General features: G+C 54.7%; 7 protein-coding genes across 7 annotated transcripts; 3 read left to right on the top strand and 4 right to left on the bottom strand.

Annotated features, from left to right (window-relative positions):
- Positions 1–1614: 1614 nt before the first annotated feature.
- Positions 1615–5168, top strand: KVR01_010181 (uncharacterized protein). Its single transcript, XM_044782682.1, has 5 exons — positions 1615–2187; positions 2280–2879; positions 3065–3329; positions 3394–4061; positions 4137–5168. Exons 2-5 carry the CDS (start codon positions 2441–2443, stop codon positions 4838–4840), a joined length of 2076 nt encoding a protein of 691 aa, XP_044640340.1. The 5' UTR covers positions 1615–2187; positions 2280–2440; the 3' UTR covers positions 4841–5168.
- Positions 5169–8666: 3498 nt separating this feature from the next.
- KVR01_010501 (uncharacterized protein) lies at positions 8667–12031 on the bottom strand. The gene is made up of 4 exons (XM_044785765.1): positions 10143–12031; positions 9943–10041; positions 9622–9888; positions 8667–9567 (listed from the first exon to the last, which is right to left on the bottom strand). Exons 1-4 carry the CDS (start codon positions 10319–10321, stop codon positions 8733–8735), a joined length of 1380 nt encoding a protein of 459 aa, XP_044640660.1. The 5' UTR covers positions 10322–12031; the 3' UTR covers positions 8667–8732.
- A 2241-nt stretch (positions 12032–14272) lies between these two features.
- KVR01_010570 (rRNA methyltransferase NOP1) lies at positions 14273–18314 on the bottom strand. Its single transcript, XM_044784947.1, has 6 exons — positions 17996–18314; positions 17809–17936; positions 17271–17734; positions 16995–17208; positions 14853–16894; positions 14273–14798 (listed from the first exon to the last, which is right to left on the bottom strand). The coding sequence occupies exons 1-5, from the start codon at positions 18111–18113 to the stop codon at positions 16853–16855; spliced, it is 966 nt and encodes a 321-aa protein (XP_044640729.1). The 5' UTR covers positions 18114–18314; the 3' UTR covers positions 14273–14798; positions 14853–16852.
- On the top strand, positions 14976–15830 carry KVR01_010507 (uncharacterized protein; the record flags this gene model as incomplete). The annotated part of the gene is made up of 1 exon (XM_044792963.1): positions 14976–15830. The coding sequence occupies one exon, from the start codon at positions 14976–14978 to the stop codon at positions 15828–15830; it is 855 nt and encodes a 284-aa protein (XP_044640666.1).
- A 259-nt stretch (positions 18315–18573) lies between the features above and the next one.
- KVR01_010448 (uncharacterized protein) lies at positions 18574–19631 on the top strand (the record flags this gene model as incomplete). Its single annotated transcript, XM_044782561.1, has 4 exons — positions 18574–18576; positions 18773–18986; positions 19202–19389; positions 19476–19631. 4 exons carry the CDS (start codon positions 18574–18576, stop codon positions 19629–19631), a joined length of 561 nt encoding a protein of 186 aa, XP_044640607.1.
- Positions 19632–20909: 1278 nt separating this feature from the next.
- Positions 20910–21329, bottom strand: KVR01_010256 (uncharacterized protein; the record flags this gene model as incomplete). The annotated part of the gene is made up of 1 exon (XM_044789154.1): positions 20910–21329. One exon carries the CDS (start codon positions 21327–21329, stop codon positions 20910–20912), a length of 420 nt encoding a protein of 139 aa, XP_044640415.1.
- Positions 21330–21359: 30 nt separating this feature from the next.
- Positions 21360–24200, bottom strand: KVR01_010155 (uncharacterized protein; the record flags this gene model as incomplete). Its single annotated transcript, XM_044784357.1, has 1 exon — positions 21360–24200. The coding sequence occupies one exon, from the start codon at positions 24198–24200 to the stop codon at positions 21360–21362; it is 2841 nt and encodes a 946-aa protein (XP_044640314.1).
- Positions 24201–24840: the final 640 nt, after the last annotated feature.

Genomic DNA, 24840 nt, shown 5'->3' with positions numbered 1-24840 from the left:
CCTCAATCGGTGACACTCGTACCCCGGCTGCCCGAGACCCACAAGATATGTCACGGCTGGAGCAAAGGAATTGCCTGGATAGCTTACCCGAGCCGGCCATTGACGGATGGAGAGCACAGAAACCTACATGCTCGATGTCTTGTACCTTTGTCTCACATAGAGAATGCCTCGACGCTTGAGGCAGGTTTCTGAGGCGATGAGTCAATTACGGTATCCCACGAAGTAATTGAAGGCCATACTATAGGTAGCAAATTGCATCGTGTATCTCACAAAAAGGCGCAACAAGAAAACACCAACCTTGGCAGTAATCCGGGCGTGTTGCAACAACATCATAGTTCAAATACAAACATAAATAGCACAATTCCAGCCAAGAATGCAATGTTTTCCCGAGAGGTTCTCATAGGACTCCCGGGACCAGCAACAGATATTGTGAATGCGCCACGTCACCCAGTGCTGGATGTGGCGGCAGTAAATCTATTGGCAGGTGAAGTTTCGCTCCACAAGACATGTCGTTGGGTATTGTCGGGCATCACAGCAGATAAACCCCGGGCCGGATCCCAATTGTGCTGTGCCCTGCTCATGTTGTATGATCTACTCCTAACCCCTGAATTGTGGTAGCTGGCCGGACTCGAAGTAAATTGACCGTGGTGGCTTCGGAAACTGGCATCCATGGATGTCGTCTGAGCCTCGCGCTGGAATCACCGGCGCGTTGGACTACAAAAACCTTCGAGGAGTTCTAGACCTTCCAGTCCCATAATGCTCAGTGGTCTGAAGAACCTTCTATGGCACGACTGTTTCCCCGAGATACATGCGTCTGTAGTCAGATATGATGTAGTATTCTGTGCCACTTGTTGCAGGAATTGTTCCTGGTTAGACCTTTGACAGGACACGGTACAGCTGGGAGTGACGTTGACCCTCAGCAAAGTAATGGTGAGAATAGCTAGTTACCCGCAATCTGAGTTCCCTTGTCACATGAGATCAGGCCCTACCTCGGTGAGTCTGAGCTCTGTGTACGTAGGTTGCCAAGGGAAGGCCCACTTCTAAAAATGTGTGCGTCCTCGTTCGCCTGCCGAGAATGTCGGCCGTGACTTTGTGCCCTTTATTTCGCCAGATGATGAATGATTTGACTTGCTCAGCTCAGTCACCAGCTGAGGAGGCTGGACTGTGCGGCGCAACGATTGCCTCCCGGCAGGAAGCCCGCCATTTTCTTCCTCTCCATCTCCTCTTGGATCCGCACGAACCGCATCTCATTATTGTGCCAGCGTCCTGAAATTCCATGACTCCGCCAACCTTTACAGCTGTGCGATGGTGCGCTATTGTGGCTTCAATAGGTTGTGGCCACTCCCTCCGATTTCGTGCCATTTTCTTACTGCTGTCCCAATGGGGCCATGGTTCTCATAAAATCTCTTCAGTATTGGCTTTTCTCGGCTTCCAGCTGCATGATAATCCCCAAATCAGCCTCCAGAAAAGGGGAAGGTTTTCTATTCAGTGGTTACAAATGGCATCGAGGTGGAAAGGTGACGGATTTTGTGCCCCTTTGGTAGATCCGAGCCCTGGAGACATGTTTGCCATGGAGCCTGAGTTTGAGCTACCAACTACAAAACACCCACAAGATGACAAGCGAGGGCTGAGTAACTGCTGCTCCTGTATTGGTACTGTGGGATTCTCTGCATTACCTGATATTGACGCACCTGAAGTCCGGGTCGAGTCCCTGGGACGATTGCACCACCGACTCTTCCCTTTCCTCCCTAACTCACCTCCCTGGGTCACACCAGACATTTCTACAAATCCTATCAAGCCCAAGTCATTCATCCTTCATTCATCTCTCGTTAGCTTCCCCTTCCTGGAGGTAGTGGCATATTCAGGTAGCCCCGCAGGTTGTTTGTGTCTCCATGGAGAGCACTCACCGGCCATCACGTCAAAAACCCGCCTCTTGATCTAGGATCACATGCATCTTTCACTTGCCTAGGGGATATCTTTTCATGCCCATGTTAGGCTATAGTTCTAACCAATCATTACTGGCTTCAGCACTTGGATCTGTCTCTGTCAGAGTCTGAAAAGACTGTTACGACTTCCCAAAGCAGCCTCACAGCACTGTCCTCTAGCTAAACATCTCCTGTCACCGTTCTCTCCATGCTAGGCCGCTTTCGCCCTGAGCAAGCATCTGATAGCTGTGAGTGACAAGAGGTATGTCTTCCCGCCCCCAAAAGACCAGTCTCCTTCCAGGTCGCATGCACATGCAGGCGGGTATCAAATGATCCGTTACTGATTCATAGCAGGCTCTCTTGGACATGGTGTAGGCTTACCACGTATCCTTACCTGGCTGTAGTGGCCACCCTCCTCAACCGAACTCTCTGGGCCAGCTATCTCTGGAGCCATGCAAAATCCAGCATCTGTGACACTCCCAATGGCTCGTGGCTAGAAGTCAGTGGCTGGCAAGATGTTTGATGTCGACTGGAGTGACCCCAACCGGGAGTCAGTTGGTGACAGGAGGGCAAGGAAGCAAAGGGAGAAAGTCCCTAGTGACAGAGCTTCTAATAAAGACAATGCGGACAAGGAGAGCAGGAAGGATGAGCAGAGCAGCCAGGCATCCGGCTCAGGGTCTGTCCGCAGCTCTATGTCCTCTGTGGACAAGCAGTTTGGCTTCTTTGGTGGCAAGAACAGGAAGAAGGGCCGCGTCCTGGGGAATAACAAGTCCATAGCAAGCTCCTCTGCCGGTGCTCCAACCATCCATGAACAGGAACAGGAGCAAGAGCCTCCAGAAGACAGCAACACAAGCGACCTACTGGCCGAAGTATCCTCTGGCATGCTTCAAGGTTCAGAGCTAGTCAGTACAGAAGGCAGCCATTCCATTATTTCTTCTGACAGGCTGGATGGCAGTAAGCATTTGCCCTTCCTTTTAGCCCCCCCCCCCCTTTTAAAAACAAACAACGACATCATCCGGCACAACCACCCCACAGAGCTAAACTTGTTTTTCCATGTGATTGAGCTCCCCACAAGCCTCTTCTAAAGGATCTTACCTTGATCCGCGAGCCGAGCCTTGAAACTGCTAACAGCACTGCAGGTTTATCTGAGGCTGTCACCAACAACACGTGGAACGAGAACCCTCCTGGTGGCTCCCTCCTAGGCTACGACATGGCCTCACCCAAGCCAGGACTGAAGTCCACTCTGACACAGAACCTTGGGGATGGAGTCTCTTTCATCACCAAGACCACTGAAATCAGTTCCCAGCCTCGGGACAAGAAAGACCCTGACTACCTTGTGTCCAAGGTGACCCTTTCAGTGGGCACTTCCGAGCACAATCTCAAGGATTTGGCCACTACGTCCACGTAAGTGAGATCTTGGTACACGTTTCAGAGGAGACCAAGCAGATGTTGACAACAGTTACTGTAGGCCATGGCAGCCCCCACCGGGATTGACTCACAGCCTGCCACCGGTCCCAGAGTCAACTCCTGCTTCTCACCTAGAAGATGCGCGTCAACTGGCCCCAATGATCACTGACCTTTCTCTATCACGCACTACCAACCAGATCTCTGCCTCGCAGACAGAGTCCAAGCTTGGGCTGAAGCGCAAGCCAAAGCGTCCCCTGAAGGCGCCAGCGATTGTTCCGGCCTGCCAGCAGCATGTTGGAAATCCTGACCTGTGGAAAGCCCCTGATGCCTGGGAGTACAGTGCGAGCGAGCCCGAGGTCTCCCCTATCGACGAGGCTGCTGTCCCCCTTGGCTCGGATGAGCTCAACCAACTTGCCCTTGACCTGGCCAGTATGCAGCGCGAGGCCAGTCGAATGCTTCAGGCAAGTCCTCGAGCCATCCTGATGCGCCTGAAGGCGAGATGGGCTGAGGAGGACCTTGACATGGCTTTGGAGAGTGGCCTGCAAAACTATGACGTTGATGTTGCGGTCGATCGTGCTCTAATGTACAAGGAGCTTGAGATGGACCGGAAGCGGTGGATGCTATCTGCCTTGAACCACATGGAGGTCGATACGAAACCGTCCACTGCCATCTCCAAGCCCAAGGTGAAGCCCAAGGTGCGGAAGATCCTGTCTCTCTTCGACAGCCAAGGTAGGTCTGACCGATCCCCCCCCCCCCCCAACTCATCACGGAGCAGTGCTGACTCGACTGCCATGAACTTTCAAGCGGCCACCTCATACCTAGCCATCTCCAACACAAGCGTTCCCGTCTACCACCTCTCCCCGGATCCCCTATCGCACAGGAGGTACCCGAACATCCACCCCATTACCTGCCCGGCCATCTCGGCCTCCGCAGTGGGCGTGGCGACAGAGGCCTTCTCAGCCGTCAACTGCCTGCCCATCGCGTCCATCCTGCCGTCGTCGGACCTGCCGCGGCTGCTCCAGAACATCTTCCGCGTCCTCGCGCCGGGCGGCTTCCTCAACATGGTCATCGTCGACCCCCAGCCCAACCTGTCCTCCGCAGGCCCGCTGCTGCGGCAGTGGCTGGACGAGAACCTCATCTTCAACCTCGAGCAGCAGTTCCGGTGCACGAATCCTAGCAGGAACTTCCCCGTCTGGCTGCAGGAGGCCGGCCTGAGGGCCAAGGGGAGCATCATCACCACCACCCGCTTCCAGGCCATCAGCCCTCTTCCCGGCGGCGACTCGGGCGGCAGCGGCAGGGCCAGCGGAGGCTCGGGCGGCTCGGATATGGTTGTGATGAGGGAGCTGCGCACCATCATCGGCCAGATGCTGTGGCGCGATGTTTGGGGCCCTTTCGTCGGCGCCGACAGGTGGTGGTGGGAGGTGCCCACGATCGTCGACGAGTGCCTGAGGATGGACACGTACTGGGAGTACAGCGTCATTGCCGCCTGCAGGGAGAGCGAGGGCTGAGCATCACCCCGAGAGGAGAGGAAATCCCCTGCTCCTCCCCGCCTTCGAATGACCCAGCTACTCAATCGCTACTCACGACGCACATTGGCAGTTATGACCTATGCCCAGATTCCGGCATGGTTTGCGGGCGTTCCTGGGTATGTAAAGCATGTATGATTTCAATGTTGGAGGAAATACCCCATGCCTTAACCGGCAGCTGGTTCTACGCTTTGGAGTGGACGAATTCCCATGGCGGCTTGCTCTTTTGCACGATTACAGCCATGCACCAGAGGGAAACAGAAACGTCGGCTACGAGAGGTTGGCCCTAATGAGAGTCGCTTAGTGAGGCTCGGGCAAAATGGAAGATTCTGAGAGTAGGTACCAGTCGACGGTATGCCTACCAAACATGAGCTAGGCAGGAAGTCTCTCTGATACACGTAATATCATCTTGCGGTACACTGAAGTTGGCGAACCGCCGAGACAAGTCCTTTGTGTGATATCCAGTCTCATCATAGCGGCATTGTTGCCCCCCATTCTGTATCCCCGTGAGTCTCAGGATGCCATGGTGTGTGTGTATGTGTGCGTGTGCGTGTGCAAGGTTGAGACGTTCGGAAACGTCCCTCGGCAACAGGGCCAGGCGGACTGTCCACCTCCGGCTCGGCAAAGGGTCCTGACGGGCAAACTGACAAGCCGGGTACGGATGCGTAGGAAGGGCGGGGCAAGCAGGCGTCGGTAAAACGCTTGCACGACAAACATCACCGGGTGCTGGGTATGCGGGTTGGGGCAAACACATACGACATCCGGGCCGACGAAACGGAACCAGAAGATCACACACGCCTGAGCAGAGAGAAAACTCGGTAGCCGCACGATCTAAGGGCTCCCGGCTAGGCGGTGTCTGAGGATCATGCTTGGGGGTTCGTGGTCACGTGAGCCATCCACACCCAGGGAAGTCGTGGTATAGTTAGATGGTGGTATAATAAGAGGGTGAGGTGGGGGCAGTCTGCACTGAATACTAATGCTTGTCAGGCCCTCCTCCCATAATCTCAGACCACCGTTTAAATGAGAGAAGCTTGAGGAGCTGTGCAAGAGCTGCTATCGTTTGGCTACTGAACGCCATGCAAACTCTGAATATGCCACCCCTTGAGTTGCGACCGGAATGACCCGGCGGGGAGGGAAGCAGTCCACGAGATGCCAGTCATGTGCCAAGGACTCGGAGGGTCCACAGGTGCTCTAGGCTCCAGCCTCCCAAGGCTAAAAAGAGTGAAATCCAATTTGTCGGACTCTCCTATTTACACTATTTTGTAAACCCTTGCCGAGTCTATTCGGGCATGAGGACCCTGGCCCTGGGTCTGGCTAGCCCGGCTGCATGGCATGGGCTGCCGCGGCCATAAGGTTTGGACCAGCGGAACGACTTGGTGAAGAAGAGCCAGATCACGGGGAATTGAATGGCGGAGGGCTGGACCTCGGCGCTTTTTTTTGCCTCTCTCTCTTGTTCACACATGCCGATATATCGTGCTTGATGTCGGGGAAGAGGAAGAGATAGCACGCTGCATGGCAGCGAACAGGGAGCTGTTGTCGAAACAAGACTCGTTGCGCAGAAATGAGGTCTCCAACAGGACCCATGGGGCTGGGTGGGCGGCGACGCGAAAGGGCAGGAAAAATGCCCCGATGTCACCCACTGATCGTCCGTGGGTGGAGCCCTACCCCAGACTTCTGACAGGTCCACAGGCCAAGAGGGGGGGGGGGAAGGGAAGGCAAGCAGGCAAGGAGGGCTACCAGGCTACCCATGCCGGTCTGCCATGCGAGTCGTGGGTCAGGAGTACCCAGGCTGCAGCCAGGTGGGTGGGTGTGTGGTATCAGGAAGTCTGTGCTACTAATGCAGGGGTTTCTTTTCCCAATAGGGCAACTTGACGCATGCGATGCCTTCCAAGGTTCGTAGGAATGAACGCCTGTCTGTCGTCTCAATGCTTGTCCACACAAAATTCTTGCTGGCCTCGGATTCGTCAACTTTGGGTCGTGCCAGATATTCAAGGGTCTATCGGTCGGTCGTATGATTTCCCCTGCGGCAGATGAGCTTGGGTCCCAAGATTTCCTATCCCATCTCAATATCAATCTCGATTGATGCGCTCCGCTCAAAAACGCCATCCCAACCGAGTGGCTTGCCATGACTATGCACTAGAGCCACTGGCGACTGATCAGTCGGCTACTTTATGACACGTGAGCGAGCGACCATACCGGAGTGGGCCCCTCGCCGCGAGATGAAGGCTCTGGAGGACAAGAGGCGCCAAGAAAAGACAAGCATTTCTTCCCCGGATTCCTCCACCTGGTGGAGGGAACCCACCGACCGGTCGGGATCGCGATGGGCCCATCAACCCCAGACTGGTAATTAAGCGAGCCTTTGAATATCACAGGCGGCACCCGACCAGATGGATCCCGAACGGGGCCTTAGCACCAAGCGTACCTAGGTATGCAGTATAGTGGACCAGACATGCGGTGCCCCAGCCGCTGCCACGGCTCCCCAAGCTCCCTACCTAGTCCACAAGAATGATAGGGCGTCCTGGTTAAGATTGGCCACCCCTCCCGCTCCTACCTGTGAGTCTGTGACGCGCTTGGTGCGAGAAACGAAGAGCCCTACGGACAGGAACCGGAAAGAAGTCTAGTGTGTCGCCCAGTCAGCCAGCCACAGCACCCTCGGAAATGTCCACGGAAAAGAAGAGCTCCTCGGTTTCTCTTTGCAAGGGTAGCATAGCAAGTAGGGTGGCAGGGTGGCCAGTCTATCTGGCAATATGACGCACACACTATTCGTCCCTGAGCAGCAAGCCCGGAAAGAGGGGCAGATTGATCTGCGGATGCGATGCGATACTGTGCATCGAAAGGGGGCACTGCCCTCACATCAGTGTCGCTTCCCTTCTGCCCGAACACCCTGGACGGCCCGATACTGGATGCGTGACGTGCGTGACGTGCGTGATGGGCGACCAGGGCGGCGGGCATATGGAGAGGATGGGGAGCCTGAGGGGGCGGAGATGGACGAAAAAGGAGGAGAGGCAGAAGGGGAATTACGTCTAGTCGAGAGTTGGGGCCAGGGTGGGTGGGATTCAGGAACAGAAAGCATGATCGTGGTCAGCAGTTTATCATCATCAACCAGGGCAGGGATTCATGCGCCCCCCATATAGAAGCCCTCCCCAGCTTGCCCCAGTGCCCGTAGGGGCTTAGCTCCCCAGGCCGCATACTTTGGTACGGCCTCCAGTTGGAGGAAAAGAAGAGGAAATGGGACACCCAACTCGGGAGAAAATGGAACAAAAAGAAGAAAAAGAAAAAGGCTGGGCCACTTGTGCTAGCTTGCTTGTGTTTTGCTACAGGCTAAACAAAGGGCATACGGAGGCAGCGATGCCATTCTGCCATTCTGCCATTCCGACCTGCTGCCACCAGCAAAAAAAAAAAAAAAAAAAAAAGACTTCATTTGCCACTGGATAGTGGCAGTGTAGGCTGTTGATTTCCAGGTAGGGCGAAGGGCTGAACCTGCAACAAGCCAAGTTTGTCCTGATACGACCCAGAGGTTGCGTCTCTGCGTCACAACCAAGGCAACGCAACGCAGCCCCGGTGCTGTGTGCAGGTTACATCCCGCCAAACCCTGGGGTACGGTACTTACTTACTGCACACAACATCAAGTCGGCAGGTAGATGGAATGTCTGACTGCCAGAATGCCTAACACTCGTCTACTCCATACCCTCTAGCGCACGGCAATGTGACAGTCTCACACGAGCAACCTCTCATCGTACATGATTCATGGGGCTCGGGGACGGAAAGTGTCTGTGTCCTCCAGGGCAGGTCCTTGGTCGTGATCGTTCTTCAATAGAATTGTAACATTAAAGACAGAATATAAATGTCCGCTGCCAAGAGGCAATAGATACTATCATACCACCCCGTACCTCAGCTCCTCCGTAGAGTCCGAGACCGAGGTCAAGTCCGACGCCGTCCTTGTGTTCCGCCCCTTGCTCATCATCTCGAAGTTCCCAGTCCTCCCAGGCACAGACATGTTGTCACGCCGTACCCCCAGCCGAGACATTGTCGTCAGCCGGGCCGGCACGTTTGTCTTCCGGCCACCCGTAAAGAAATGGCGGACATCATCCAGCAGCGTCTTGCATGCTTTCCAGCTCGTGACCATGTAGATGACGGCGTTCCAAAAGCCCTGCAGTGGCAGGACGAAGGCTGACATGTATTCCAACGGCAGGCTGACCCCGTCGGGCTGAACGACACCGTAGACCCTGTTGGCTGTCGAGGGAATCCACGTCACGAGGATGGCCGTGAAGAAGAGGATCGAGCATTTCGTATACGACCATGCCGCGCTGTTTGCATCATAATTTGCCTTCCTTCGCCCCGAGCGTTGCGTCGTGTTGTCGTTGCTCCTGCCATTGCTAGTTGCTGTCGCGGTGGGCATCGCTGCCGCTGCCTTTGATCCATCTGCGGAGATGCTGACCGAGTATGCAGACGGCTTGGATTGATGGCCTGCCGAGCTGTCACGATGGGCACGGCCTAGTGGCGCGAGGTCGATGGGCGTGTCTTGAGATGTTGTAACTATCTCGGACGTGACTGACACCTCTGTCGTCTTGACGCTGAAGGGGTCATTCATCCCGTTCGTTTCGGGTTCGTAGTGGCTCGTGTAATTCAGTTCTCGGAGCTGTTTGTGCTTCCGGTAAATCTCTCTCCCAGCACGGACGTAAATAAATGTCGTCACAGCGATGGCCGCCCTATGCCTTGTCAGACTGGCTATGATTTGCATTTTTTGCAGGCATGTGGCTTACCAAACGGGTCCGTAGAATGTTACGATTCGAAAGATATCCCACTCTCTCTTCACCCAACACCACAGACTGGCATCTCCATATATCTTGCCCTTCGATGGGGAGGACACGAAGATGAATACCAATGCCACTATGAACGGGACTCCATAACAGAACAGTAGGTATGGTATTTCCATTTTCCGAAGTTTTTGTGCGTCGAATTTGGCGTAGAATGTTAAATAGACGTTGATAGCCATGGCCAAGATCCAGAATGCGTCGGCGGGCATGAACCTAATCAGCGCGTAAGCCACAGCTATGCCTCTCGACAGGGATATAAGAACCAACATTTGAATCAGGAATGCCTGAAACTGGCAACCCGCGGACTCAGGGAATGGTATGTATGTACGTGCCATGAGTGTAGCGACATTCGTCATCATGTTACCGCTGGAGGAAGGCAAGGTAAGTATCCATCCCAATACTCGTCGTCCTCAAGTGCTCGGCACGGGACATGACTTGGCGAGACGCTCAGGAGGGGTGTCACATACAAGGAAGCATAAAATACAAGACGATTTATCGGTTTGTGGAAAGCGTCCGATACGCAGAAAGTCACAATGATGAAGATGCATCCCAGTAGAGACAGAACCGAGCACGTTCGCTCTATGACGTTGAATACATCAAGCTGCGTGCCGAGGTGTTCGATATTGTCAACATTGTCGGAATCCATTATGAACTAATTGGATGTTCGCGGCCAAGCTGCTGCATTGGCTAGCAGGGTGGCTTCGAGTCCGAGTCTCGTACTGGCTCCTGGGGAACTGATATCGGGACAGAGAGAACCGCAGAGTAATCGACAGGCCGGAAGCCGTGGGCGAGGCCCATCTATTGAGAGCAGTGGTAGCGGCCCAATGGACAGTAGATCAGGTGGATGAAAAAGGCTAATTCGGAGGCCGGGTTGGCGCCTTCACAGCTCGGGGTTGTCGTATGTGCTTGCTCGGTTCAGAAGGATGGTGTCAGATGCCCGGATTTCGGGGCTTGAACGTGCGTCAAAATCTTCCAAAAATGGAAGTCTGGTGCTTCTTCACCGATTTCAGTTGCGTGAGTAAGGTGAGACACGCAGGCGGTCTGCAAGTGGCACGAATGTCTCGATGGCGTGGATCCTGTGTGGAGGATGGGGAGGCAGTGTTGGGCTGGGGTGGATTATGAGATCTCGACAGGCTGTAAATGCCCGTGAATCCGGTTCTTTGGAGCTCAGGACGATGATGTATACCGAGAAGTAAATTAGAAAAGGTGGCGGGCGCCAGAAATGCAGAAGGGCAAGTTTGTAAAAAGCAGTTCAACTGTAAATGAGGCGTGCCCCTAGGCCTTAATTAAATCGTAGGGAAACTGGTCTCTTAGAGTTTGTACAAGACGGGTAAGACCGTCAAGCGGCAAGGTATGCCTCGTGGAAAGAGGTGTGAAAATGGGCGTGATCCATGATAGCCGGGAGTTCTGGGAGGAGGTGCTCGGCAGGGATAGACATTAGTATGCCATCCTTGGTCAAAGTCAGGGGCCATGACTGTGTGATGAGACCAGAGCTTTGACATGGGGCCCATACCTAGCCCGGGAACAAGGTCTGTGAGTTCAACCACGCAAGGAAACGTGCTCGCTCGTCCATCCCAACTTTGATACCGCCCCATGATGGGCGAGCCCTGGAGGCCGGGAGATTGGCCAATAGCAGAACGCGCAGACTTGAGGTGCAGGCGTGGGTTAACCTGGGACATGCTCGGTATGTGCCGCGGTAGAGGCCACGACCGGATGAGCGCGAACGACATGATAAATGCGGTTATTTAGCTCCGGCCTGCCCTCAGCGTGGTCACGCCCCAGTGGCCCCGGGCAGCCTCTTTTCATATAATTGCGCGAGTGGCTGAATTGACATGTCTCGAGTCCGAGAGAAGGTGCAGCAAGGGACCAAGCTGTCGTCGGCAGACTCCTGATGAGATGACGGCCTGTAGACGTCCAAGCTGTGGTGGACATTGCGATTACTGGCGGCCTGAAACCCGCTCGATCAGACGACGACGCAGATCGGCTTCTATGGGTTGTGGTGACACTAGTCGCCCAAACGTTAGCCTGAGGGCGAGTCTGTCGACGAGTTGCGCTAGTTCAGGAGGACTGCTGTAGATCAGAGGTCAGATCGGTAGTCTGAGGCTGTCAGGTCGTCATATCATCTACGTGGCCGAAGTGTGCCGAGGCAGAAGACCGATGTTGCCGAGAGTCGAAAGCTCCAGGTCGGTCTGAACCAGGCAAGCCAGGGCATTGCTGCAGCATATTGCCAACTGAACTTTGGGTGAAGGACAAACAAGAAAGAATTCCGCCTAGCAAGAGCAAGTGAAGATGGTTTGTTCTAGACCGTGGAGAGGCGCAACTGATGAGGGCAAGTGGCAAACGGCACACGTGGGAGCTGGCCGCCATCTGCTGGGCAAGCTGGGGAACAGGGAGCTGAACCCCAGGAGGAGCAAGACTGTGGGGCAAGCTGGGTTCAGAAGGGGGTCTCTGCATATCCACATGGGCAGGCTGGGCAGGCTGGTGGGGAAGAGGTGGAGCTGTGGAGTTGTGGAGCTACATAGTACGTATATGTGTGGAGCTATGGGGCTGTGGAGCTGAAACCTCTGGTCCCTGGTCCAGACCCCAAGCACGCTGACTGTCTGACTGTCTGACTGACTGACTGTTTGTGCCTGTGCTCCAGGGTTGGGTATCTAGGACAGGTCGACCAGGAGTTCATCTTGGCCCCCTCGTACGTCTGGGATCTTGGGACGGGTGGTTGATCCTCGCAGCAGCTCGGTGGATCTCAACCGAACAAGTTCATCCATCCACGCTGCACCAGATGGCCGTCGGAGCTGCCTCGGTGAGAATCGCACAGGCAGCATTCGGCAGCAGGTCCGTCGTCTGATTTCGATCATTCGTGCGGCTTGTGGTGCACACTGTGGCCTTGGGTTCTTGGTACGGAGTAAGTCATCGGGGCCAGACATCGGATCTGGCTGAGGACGACGATGGTAGTGAGGGTGACGACGCGAACAGGCGAGGCAGTCTGGTAGGCAGGAGCCGCAGGCAGGCAGGCAGGCAGAACGGTTTGTGCCAAGCCCACGTTTGAGATGCTTGTCTGTGCCTGTCCAACTCTTGGGTCATGTCCGGTGCGAAGCCACACTGCAACTGCATGCAACCGAACCCGCGTGCACATTGCTGCATTACAAGCTTTCCCATCAACGTCCATGTCTCGGTCGATCAGACTTGTTCCCTAGGACAGAACATACAGTACCTGGGTACCTAGGCACCCAGAAAGTGCCATTGTGGTTTTTATGCTACTTATTCATCGATTATACAGTGTTTCCTCGTCTGTAGGGTTTGGTTCGCGGTTGAACTCTCTCGCGTGTTGACATATACGCCTAGGAAAGAAAGCGAATGTCGGGATTTATGGGGAAATGGCTCTGGCGTGTGCTAGTCTGTGTACACCACCCGTGCCTTTTTGGCGTCGCTGCACCGCCGCCTACTAGGCACACCACATCCGTCCTCTCCAAAGCGGGCTTGCTGTTGCGATACACAACTGACACAGGACCAGTGGTTCCTCTCACCTATCACCAACCGAACCATGTTTGCCACCTCCAACTGGCCCAATCCCTAGCTATCATCACAAACCTAGAGGATGTGCTGAGGACGTGCGGGTGGGCGGGTGTAACCCTGCTACACCCAATCGCCCGAGACACTCACTAGCTTGACTTGCGTGATGCCAGAGCCGCAAAACCGCTGCGACTCTGCATTGATTCAACCAGAAATACTGCCAACAGGCAGACAGGAGAGCTTGTTGTCTGGCCGAGCAGGTCGGCAGCTGCTTATAGGACCTCGGGATATTTGTTGTCCCCCTGCATGACCCCGGTCCGACATCTGAGCATCCTCAGTATACACCACCACCCATCAACTTGGGACCCGATGAAGGCTTTATTCAGTCTTGACGAGTATGGAAGTTCAGCTTTGGCGAAGGCAAAGCTGCAGGTGCCTATCTAGGTGGGTAAGGCCGTGACAATCCCGAGGCATTGGAGTCAATGCGTGGGCTCAATCTCAATGAGCGAAGAAAAAAAACGGAGTAACCAAAGCAAACTTCAAGAAACAATCAAGGCCGGCATTTGGTTCATCTGAAGGGTCAAGGTTCTCAAAGCCGTCCCGAAGATTGTTCTTCGGTATCGCCATATGCTGAAACTCCGGTATCGCAGACGGCCCGCTTTGCTCGATACAGACTACCCTATTCACTGGGACTCTACAGGAGCACCACTCCCTCCCGGCTAGAGAAAGGACAGAACGAACCGCTGCTTGTGGAAGATGGTGAACTATCGAAAGTACGGTACAGCCCAGAGACTTTCATGGTCCATGGTAGTTCAACATATGAACCATCTTTCGCAGCCAAGCATGCCACAGTCCCTGTTCATGGTCGCTTCAAGTTGGTGATTTTCAACTTTAATTGGTGTTAAGGTATTTTTTGTGAGATGGAAAGGGCTGAATGAGTTGATGTGTGCGTGCATTTCTGCTGCTGTCTTAACTCGAAGCTACCTCCTAGACAAATAAACTCAAGTGCTCGTATCATGTAAATCTTCACGATGTCAATTGCAACCAAGAGGCTGACTTGGCTCAAGAACGTGCAATACCGATCCACCTTGACGTTTTCAATTGAACCCCCGCAAAAGTCTATTGGAGCACCTGTGCAGGTCTCACTCTGCATAACTGTGCAATGACTTCTATCAAAGACACGCTGCTTTCTCAACTGTACTATTGGTGAACATCCCTGTATGGAGGAAATAACATGAAACGAGCGTATTAAAGAGCTTTGGAAGATCCGCTGTCTTTGAGGAGTCATTTGAGAAAACACGAGCTTCCATGGCATTCCACATAATCTATGCGATTACGCTTTCTTAGCCATGTCGTAGAAGGATTCGTTGCATCTGTTTGAGCCTCGAGTAGTTCGGCCTGGTATGTCCACACAATGCCTCCATGTTCTACCTCGATATCCAGGTTTGCAATCTGACACTTACTCCCATGTCTCACAACAATTCTTTATCTTGAAAGACCAGGCTACTTGTTTCGCTCTTCATTTGTTCTGTCGTTTTACTCTTTGTTGCTGGTGGACTCGGATATCTTGTGTTCTGCCTGTGTCACAATCTCGAGGTCTTGAGTAGTTACAACTTGTAGTATAAGTTAGCCGGTGGTCCCCTTTCTAGAAATCCTCGGGAAATTACTTCTGGAGAGTTCGATAACGACCGACGGACCACTCGCGCCCCAACAGACCCCCGTTCTCGACGTCTGCTATCCTTTCAAGAAACCCTATTCCCTGAAGACTCAAAAACCTTGCTGAAATCATCATGTCCAGAGGCAGGGGCCGAGGCGGCCGCTTCAAGTCACAAAATGTAACTAATCATGGGGGCGACATTGAAATGAAGGACTCCAACTTCAGACCAAAGCACGAGCCCGACAGACGAAACAGGGTCGGCAAAAACTCACCTCCGCCGCCAACAGGAGGCACCCGTGGCGGCAGACCAAGAGGCGGAGCAAACACTCCAGTCAGCAGGAGGACGAGGGCCAAGGGCAACAACAACAACAACAACGTTAACAACAAGCGGCTGAGCATCATCTCCATGGCATCGACAGCACAGGCAGAGCCGTGGTGCGACAAGTGCTCCCGCCTGAACCGCCAGCTCCACAGCTACCTGCTCGAGATCCTCAAGACCGGGGAGGACGCCATCGGCGACTGGGCCTACGCCGTCGGCGCCTCACCTGACCACATGGAGTGCGAGCCTGCGCCGGAGAGAATCATACCCGAGGGATACCGGCGCTGCAGTCGACAGCATCACCCTTGGACAGAGGGTGAAGCGAGAACAGCCACGTCCATCCTGCCAGGGTGTACAAGCAACCTGCTTCCCTTCGGCGCATATGCGGGACAGTTTGAGGGCACAGCCAGCCAGAGCTCGGCCGGTTCCAGCCCGTTTTCTCTCCTCGGTCCAGGGCCGGACTTCCCCCAGCGCATGAACGCACGACTTCCGGCACTGTCTGGCACAAACCTTCAGTCCCTCCACACCCTGGCCGCGATTCCCGAGAACATGGGCGTACAAGAGCCAAGGCATGGGGCGCCATCCCAGGTACCACTGCCGGCGCCACAGCCCATTCAGCCTCCGTGGAATGGGGGTTTCGGACGGCCTGTCGCCATGTATCCTAACTGAGTTGTGGTATTCTAAAATCGCAGCCGACGAGAGGCGCTTGACTAGAGTAAGGCCTTGACAACATTCCCATTATCGGGCTGGGCAGGAACCAACAGCATTTGCTGAGTGAGCAGACGGCGACAATGCAGACCCCGCGAAGGAAGGATGCATTTCTATGCATAGGAGAGACATATGAGACTTGAGAGTGGCGGATCCAGGGAATGCATGGCACGGGGTATTGATTTGGGATATGGAGATCTTGTTCACAGGTAGCCGGTGCGCCCGGGGCCATCCTCTTTCCGCCGCTGAGCACGCATTTCGAACGCTTCTCATAGCCTCAATATGACCTGGCAGCGATGACTGAATCGTGTAACTGGATGGAGCTATCAGGAATGTAACTACTGACAATCTTTTCAGCACATTAGGCCGACGTGCACGGCTCCACTTAATGAGTCCTCGTTGAATGAGCATGACTTGATGAGGTGATATGTTATGCGGCCTGCTGTAGTACCCGGTGTCATGGTCTCCGAATGTCGTAACTATCAAATAATGCTCATGATCTCACACAGCAGGTGCCCAGATACTTGGAACACAAGTTCTCCCCCCAGGGCTGCCTCTCACTTCGCGCGGCGCTCTAGGGCTTATTCAGGTGGCTTTTCTCTGGTGCTGATGGGCGATGTTCGCCCTTTCGGGTCCTCTCGTACGAATAACTTGTACTTCGAGGCATGAGTCTCGGCGCCCTCCCTAAGGCATGACAAGGCCGCACGGCCTAAGAGCCGAGCTGCTGGGACACGTAACAACACTTGGGCGATGAGCCGCTCGAGCCCACGGGATATCTCGAAGTTTTCGGCCTACCGTACCTTCGGAGAACGTAGTAGAACACACGTGTTGCATTACACGTAAAAAGCCTGATAGATGATGCCCATGAACGCCGTCTTTCGCCCGTGCCGAATCGAAGAGAGAAAAGCCATCCAACCGACAGAACACCCTTAACCATCAAATTGCAATAGAAGAGAGCATTTTTAAGCTCGATGATCATTAGCTCACGGCACAAACTCCTTCTGCCTGTAAACTGCCGACACCATCTAGATATTGTTGTCAGTGGATTTGCTCGGTATGAGTCATGTTAAGGAATTTGGGGGTTCATCCAGCGTTTGGATGACAGGGATGCAATGCATGACTTACAGCGTGATCTCTCTCGTAAGGCTCCAGAGTAAGCTGCTCCTTGGGGAAGAACTTCTCGGACCTCAGCTTCTCGACTTCCTGGGCGAAGACTTGCTCCGGTGGTGCGGTTGAGTCAATGCAGTTTGCCTTGATGGAGATGAGCATGCCACCACCTTGCTTCAGGAAGAGCTTAGCATTCAGGGCAACGATACGAGCTTGGTCGGGTTGCGCAACGCTAGAAAGGAAGGTAAATTAGTCTTGAAGCCCAGTTTCGAGGTTCATGCGGTGGCAGCTTACTCGGCAAAGATGAAGTCGACCATGTCAACAAGCATCCGGTACTTCAGGGGTTGACGGGCATCCTCGACGATGGGGACGACGTTTGTGCGGCGGGTGGCCATGTTGATCAGGTCACGGCCAGAGCGGTGAGAGAACTCAACGGCGTAGACAGTTCCGGTAGGTCCAACAATGTCGGCGACGTGAGAGACGGAGGTTCCAGAGGCGGCACCGAGGTACAGGGCCTTGGAGCCGGGCTTGATGTAGATGGACTCGAGACCACCCAGGATACCGGCAGCCAGCTTCGATCGGAAAGGGTTCCAGACACGGTATTCGGTCTTGGTGGCGGTGCCATCCTCGCTCTTGGCATTCTCAATCGCAACACGCTTCTCGTTGTAGACGGACTCGCCGGGGGTAAGGTTGGCGGTTGCCAGCAGATCTTCCTTGCCGCCGCGCACGACGAAGACACCCTTGTGACGGTGGGGCTCCTGAACATCGCATGTGTGAGCACTGTGTCGGAAATTTGCGAGCTTGCTCGTTGACTCCTGGGGGGGATGCATACCACAATCATCTTCTTTCCACCCTTGGGGCCGCCAGCTGCGCCGCCACGGCCGCCGCGACCACCTCCCCGCGGCGCACCTCGGCCACCGCGTCCACCACGTCCACGGTCACCTCCACCGCCACGGCCACCTGCGACGAATTGGTTAATCGAGTTGTCTAGAGGTCGATGGAGACTCCAGACAGCTTACCTCGGAAGCCACCGCCGCCCCGGCCACCACCGCGGCCGCGATCACCGCCTCCACGGAAGCCGCCTCCACGGCCTCCGCGGTCACCACCACCACCACGTCCTCTCGGGGCAAAACCCATGATGCAAGGTGATACCTATGTAACTGATGAAAAGTAATCAAATTTGAGCCGCAACGATCGAATCGACCTCTGCGTGACTGCGACGGGGGCAGGAATTTAATGGCCCGTGGTTAAGGTGAGGCGTTGTCGAGTGTATGCAGTCACAGCTGGTGCGGCCGACGCAAAGAGCTTTTGCTGCTGCAAAAAAAAAGTTGGAAAAATTTCGAGGCCAGGGTCTGGCGAGTACCAAGGTACGGAGTACCCCCGCCTAGCGCGAGTTGGAGCTCCTGCCTCGGCGGGGCAGCAGCGGCTGGTATGATTGGTTGGAGCGCAAAATGATTTCCCCGGGCTGCCCACAGTCTGATTGGGAAGGAGCGGCTCGCCCTTGGACCAGCAAAAAACTTCCCAGCCAGCCAGATCCCGTAGAGAGCCATCCAACACCCAACGACGACGACACCATCTCCACATCAACACCGTCAAGATGGTGAGTGCATACCGAGTTTCGAGACCCAAAAACGACCGAATTGCCGATTGCCCCCCAGCACCCCGGGCTGCCGAAAGTTTGGAACCCTGCGGGCAGCTGGGAGGAATTGCGATGGGGCAAGACGGGAGCGGGCGGCACATGGGCGATGCGACCTCTTGAAGTTCATGACAATTGACCGGTTTCTCTCCCCCAACAGGTTCGCTACGCTGCCACCGAGATCGCGCCCTCCAAGTCGGCCAAGGCCCGCGGTGCCTACCTCCGTGTTTCTTTCAAGAACACCCGCGAGACCGCCCAGGCCATCAACGGCTGGAAGCTGCAGCGCGCCGTCAAGTTCCTTGAGAACGTCAAGGAGAAGAAGGAGATTGTCCCCTTCCGCCGCTACGCTGGCTCCATCGGCCGTGCTTCGCAAGGTACGAGCGATTCTGCAGACCCACGACAACGTTATTGGCGACATTGGATTGTTCGAGGACTGGCACTGGAGTGGTCCCCCAAGAGCAAGGCTTCGGGGTTTGGGGTTACGGCACACTTTGATGAGATGCTTGTCATTTGGGCAGGGAGCCAGTCGAGCCAACGACACGGTCATCGTCGCAAATGGATATAAGGCTGACATGATTACGATATACAGGCAAGCAGTGGGGTGTCTCCCGTGCCCGCTGGCCCGTCAAGTCCGCCGAGTTCCTCCTGCAGCTCCTGAAGAACGCTGAGTCCAACGCCGACGCCAAGGGTCTCGACACCAGCGCCCTGGTCGTCAAGCACATCCAAGTCAACCAGGCCCCCAAGCAGCGCCGACGAACTTACCGTGCCCACGGTCGTGTATGTCTTCACCTGCAGCCTCGACCGAGGCAGGCCATCAGTGCCAAACCAGTGCGGGACTTGCATTCTGACCCTGTCTGATCTAGATCAACCCTTACATGTCCAACCCCTGCCACATCGAGCTCATCCTTACCGAGGCCGAGGAGGTCGTCCAGAAGTCCGAGGCTGTTGTCGGTCGTGAGGAGCGCCTCACCTCGAGACAGCGTGGTGCGCGCGTTCGCAAGGCCCTTACCTCCGCCTAATTTACCCGATTCGGTGGTGTTGTGATGGTTTGATGGGCTTTTTTCACGAGCCAGCAAATGGGCTTTTGTGCAAAGGGACGGGCTTCGCTTTTTCTGGGACCGGTGTATTGAGGCATGGCATTTCGGGCAGTAACGGTCTGGCATGCGAAAAAAAAACATATCCAAAAACGGATAAATCATGAATGAATTCCCCGAATACCGAGAAAGACATCCTGCGAAATCTTGGTCGCGGTAGTGAAGAAGGAGCCGGCCCCCCGGACACAACATGGCGTGTGCGTGTGTTGGGTAGAGGTCTAAGACCCCATACCAACTACCGGCCGCCTCAAGGCAAATAGACCCAAGGCCGGACAGAAGTGCGTTGTGGAGCGAATAGAGATGGTCGATTTGTGAACAAACTACATGTGACTGTACTTCAGAAACCACCAGGTTGAGCGTGACAAGGTAAGTCAATGAGTACATGTGACCACTGAATCGCAATATCCAGCACTCGCACATGTCAGTTGCAGGCAAGTGGACAGGTATTCCTCTCCCCACCCACCACAGGATACCCTCCCATACGATACTCTCTTGGGGAGTAATGCTCTACAGGGATTCATCCCATGGGGCATTCTCCATGTGGGGCACCATCCTACAGCCTTCCCTCCTGCGGGTTTCCCTCCTACGGGCTCTTAAGAGTTGGGGTTGCGGGCGGTTGTGAGGTAAATGAGACTTCCACGATGAGGACAAGAATAAGTTACAATGGTTTTTACATTTTTTGTTTGGCAGTGCTATCACTTGGACCTCTCACCTTGGACCTTTCAGCTAGCCACTATGTCCGACTGATACAATTTCCTCTTCTCCCCTTTCCCTACCTCCTTGTTTTGATGAGTATACGCCTGATACAAGGCGATGCGAAAGACAATGTCAATATCATTGTCTGGTTTTCTTTCCTGGCTGGCTCGGTATCAGGCGAATCGCCCAACCTGTTGGCCCAAATTGCCTCGCCTCCTACCGACAGGACAGACGAGAAAAATAATGCTTGCGTGTTGATACATCGAGTGACAAGAATGCAGCTGACTTCCAATGAATGCTTTTCGTTTCCACCAGTCCGTTTCGTCCTTTTTTTTTACTTCTTATCCATTGCATGGTTCGGCATTTCTTCATGTGACAGACTGTCACCACAATTCTGTGTTTCAGAAGCGGCATCTGAGGTAGAGCAGGTCAAGAAGGATCGTCCGTGCAAGGAACATCCGGCTGCTCACTGGTTTGCACATGACCATACTGCAGCGCATCTTGTCGCTAGATGCTCTGGCTGCGGTGGCCTCGCGGCCCTGTGGCCTCCTGCTCGCTCTCCCGATCAAGACCACTCTCTGATACGACGCTGCTCGGGCTCCGGTGGCCTCGCAATCTGATGGTCATCTGCTCGCTTTCCTGGAGAGGTCTGCCATCCGAGCTGGTGTGGCTCAAATCGAGCAAGTTATGGGACTGTGACGGACCTGCGTTGTCAATTCTCGCCAAATTCTCCGCCGACAGACCTCCGTTTGGTGCTGGAACGCTTCGAGAATCCAGGCGACGGCAAAACCAGTACATCGCTTCCTCAGAGCTCCATTCAAGACTGCCGCCGGTGTCCGGGCCAAGATCCCACGCACCATCCAGGCTGCCATCCAGGCTACCATCCGGGCCGCCATCCGGGCCGCTATCATGGTCGCTGCTGTCCATTTGATCTTGCTCTGCAGGAGTTACATCGTCCTAAGTACTGTGGCTCACTGCTATTTGCTTTCCCTTGGACTTGAGACTGATAGCCTCCATCTCGGCAGAACTGCTCACATTGCCGTGGAAACGACCGAGGCCAGGACTCGGGTTGCCATCCACGACGGCGATCTGCGTGACGATCTCGTCGTAGAGATCATCCCAGCCGAACCCAAGTCCAAAAATCCGGCTCAGAATCCGCTGCTCCGCTTCCGGGATGTAATTGAGAGTCTTGCCGAGAAGACCATCGTTGCAGATCAGCATCTGACTATCAAGCTCTTTCAGTTGACCTAGAAGATCGGGGTCGTGCTGCACCAGCAGTGGCTCGCTCGGAATGATCCTCCAGTTGCTAATGTGCGGTGCATCGATGAGGGCATAACCACAAGACTTGAGCGTGATCGTTTTCAACCGATCGGTTTCACCGCGGTTCTCATGAACATGGTTGAATATTCTGGAGAAATACTGCTCATGCGTCTTCATTTTGTGGTAGTGCTTGTCCTCCGGGTCCACGCCTTTAAGGTGGGAGTGAACTGCTTCCGGGGACATGTTTAGGCTGGCAAGGATATGTGGCCAAGAGAAGCAACGCCACAGAGAGATGCCCGAAGTTTGTGTAGACTGCTGCGCAGGAGCTGAAGTCTCATTGATGGCGACAGCGCCAGATGAATGCTGGGCGATCCATGCGTGGTTGTTAAAGTGAATTGTCTGGTGGGCAGTAAAAGCACCTGCAGCAGGCAGGCCAGCTCCAGGGGGCGGGGCAGGGAAGGCGACATTAGGAGCGGGGGCATTGTTGATTTGGTTATTCTGGTTGTTGTCAGCCGTTCGCCGAAGTTGGAACCAACTTCCAGGTTCCGCTCCGGCACAAAGAGGCCAAGGCCAGTGCAACGGCTTTCCCTGTGCGCCGGGATGCACGCTGGCTTCGTTGGCCTTTGAAGGGGGCCCTGTCAGAGAAACAGACTCGAGCTCGAGATCTCTCAGCGTCTCTCTCGACAACCTCTTGACGACATTTAGAAACACATGGGGTGTAAACCAACAGTTCTTCAGAGAGAGCTTGTCGACATAAGGTAAGCTGATGACATCATTTTCGCCAAATTCATGTTGCAAGTCGGTCATGTTGGCAGCGTTTGAAAGCACAGGAGCAGGCATGATGTAGCGGTCACGCTGACTCTTCCCTATGGCAAACTCGCCGCCAGAGATCCATTGAAAGGACACGTGCTTGATGTTCTCCTGCTCGCCGACGAAGTTGTGCAGTAGGCTGAAGACAGCTCCATAGCTGTCGATCGGACTGATGCGGCGCTGGGAAACACCACCTGTGTCGTCTTTGTGGAGCCGGCGCCAGTCTGGAATCACGCCAAGGTTGAACGACTTCAGGCAGGTCATGGCCTCCCAAAAATCTTCCTTCATCAAGGAAGGAACATGCTGACCTGAGCAGCGTGCGATCGTCAGTGTGTTGAGGGCCTGGAATGAGTCCTTGTTATCCATCACAGCAATGACGTAGGAGTCCATGAGAGCTCGGTGAGCCCACTCGAGTTCCAGCAGCATCTCAACCTGGGAGGCTGTGAGGCTGTTGGGGACGAGACCGCATGCCTGCGCGTGAGCTGCGCCCGTTGCCTTGTCGCTCTGGGGGTCCTCGCCAAGCAGGCGCTCGATGATGTCAATCAACTTCTCCTTTGTGGTGTCTTTAGTTGTCTCAAAGAGCGGCGTCTTCTTATGAGAGGGCGCTCCAGAAGCAGAGACGTGTTCGACCCACCGGACTGCACGGCCTTCGTCCTCGAGGAGGCGAAGGACAGCCCTGGGCCACTCGTTGGAATCATAACCTGCGTTCATAGCCATATGTTTCAAAATGATGAGACCCATGGACCGATCGCTATCCTCATCTAATTGATCTTCTGGGTTGGCCTCAGCACCGTCGTAGATGGGCGGTCGGAAGACTGGGGGTTGAAGACGACGACACAATGCATTAGTGTCTGGGCCCTGTAGGTAACCTAGACCAGCATCGCAAGAGAGGCCAATCTCGCTGACGACTCGGAGTGACTGAAAAGCCCTCTTCATGTGCCCGGTCTCGTCCGCAAGTTTCTCTATGCCCTCTAGTTGAGCATAGCGCTGGTACTCTGCGATAGGCCAACGATAAAGACCCCACGGAGCGGGAACAATTTCTTGATTGAGCTTGACAGGCGGGCAAGCCAAATCCAGCTCGTCCAGTTCGAGAGCCAGAGCGAACTTGTGAATATGAGTCGGACCGAATTGCTCAAAGACTCGGTACCCATCAGAGAGCAGAGACTCGTCACCCATCGCCGTGGGATTGTCCCGAGCTTTGCTGTCGTTGCCGGCCTCGATCGCGGAGGATTCGTCAGTTCTCTTCTTCAACACCAAGCCATACTTTTGTTGCTCCGGCGAGAATCCCAGATCAACGTCCAAAGTCCCGTAGAGTGCTTCAAATTCTGGACGAAATGGAACCACGACATTTCGGAAAAAAGAATCGGCAAGCTTGGAGTCGAACTCGCGGGAGACTAGTCGCATTGCCTGAACATCCTTCCGATTGAGGTACCGAATGATCAGGTTGAAGATCTCAACGGGCACGGCATCGAGCGGCCATGTGGCACGGGATACCTCATTCTGAGGGTGACCGAGCAAGGCATCCGTCGGGATGTCGTCGGTAATTTCGTCTTCAGGCATGGTAGAAGCAGAGATCATGGGATCTGGCCCAGCATTGGTGGTTGTGCTGGGGACAGAGCCAGAAGTCTCGGGTACGGGGATACTCGAGGCTGAACTTGAGGCGGGCGGACTCGGTGACATCCTGCGGCGCTTAGCTGGTGGTGGGGATGGACTGGAGTGGCCGGACATTGTTCGCTGGTCGCGCTAGAGAGCACGACAGTAGAAATGCAAGGGAGGGCAGGGCTCCTGAGACTGCTCTTGTTGAACTGAAGCTGAAGAGCTAGTGAGCCAAGTCGGGGGCCCCGTTTTGGTTTCTCGTGCGCATTCACAGGGCGATGCGGGGCGGAGATGCGCAGATGGTGAGACCTGCGACCGTCGCTTGTGGCGTGCGTGTCTGCTGGCAAGGTGCCAGGCACAGCGCAACCACTGGCGGTTTAGGTCTGAAAGAATTTTCGTCGCAAATGTTTAGAATGCATGTCGCGCAGGAGAAGCAGAACGAAAGACACGTGATGATGCTGGGGGCGAGGAGGAAGACCAAGAGCACGTAACGGCGCGTGGTTTTAGGCAACGGGGTGGCTAGCTCTTGGACCAGCTGGTAGGTTTTGAGTAGGAGGGCAATGTGGAGGGGTTCCTACTGCGACCGCTGGGCGAGGTTTGGGTTGTTGAAGTAATAAGGTGGGATGTTGAAGGCAAGGGCAGTGACTTGCCTGCGCCGATGATTTGCAGTTGTTATGACGGAGTTGGGGGCGGAGGTGGAGGTGACGGTGGCCCAAGCGACACCCGGTTCCAGTGGCACGGGCCCCACTAGGAAACGCAGTTACTCTTACCA

This window comes from Diaporthe batatas (assembly GCF_019321695.1).
Source record: "Diaporthe batatas strain CRI 302-4 chromosome Unknown Contig00013, whole genome shotgun sequence".
NCBI classification, from domain to species: domain Eukaryota; kingdom Fungi; phylum Ascomycota; class Sordariomycetes; order Diaporthales; family Diaporthaceae; genus Diaporthe; species Diaporthe batatas.
This window is presented reverse-complemented; position numbering and strand designations above follow the sequence as displayed.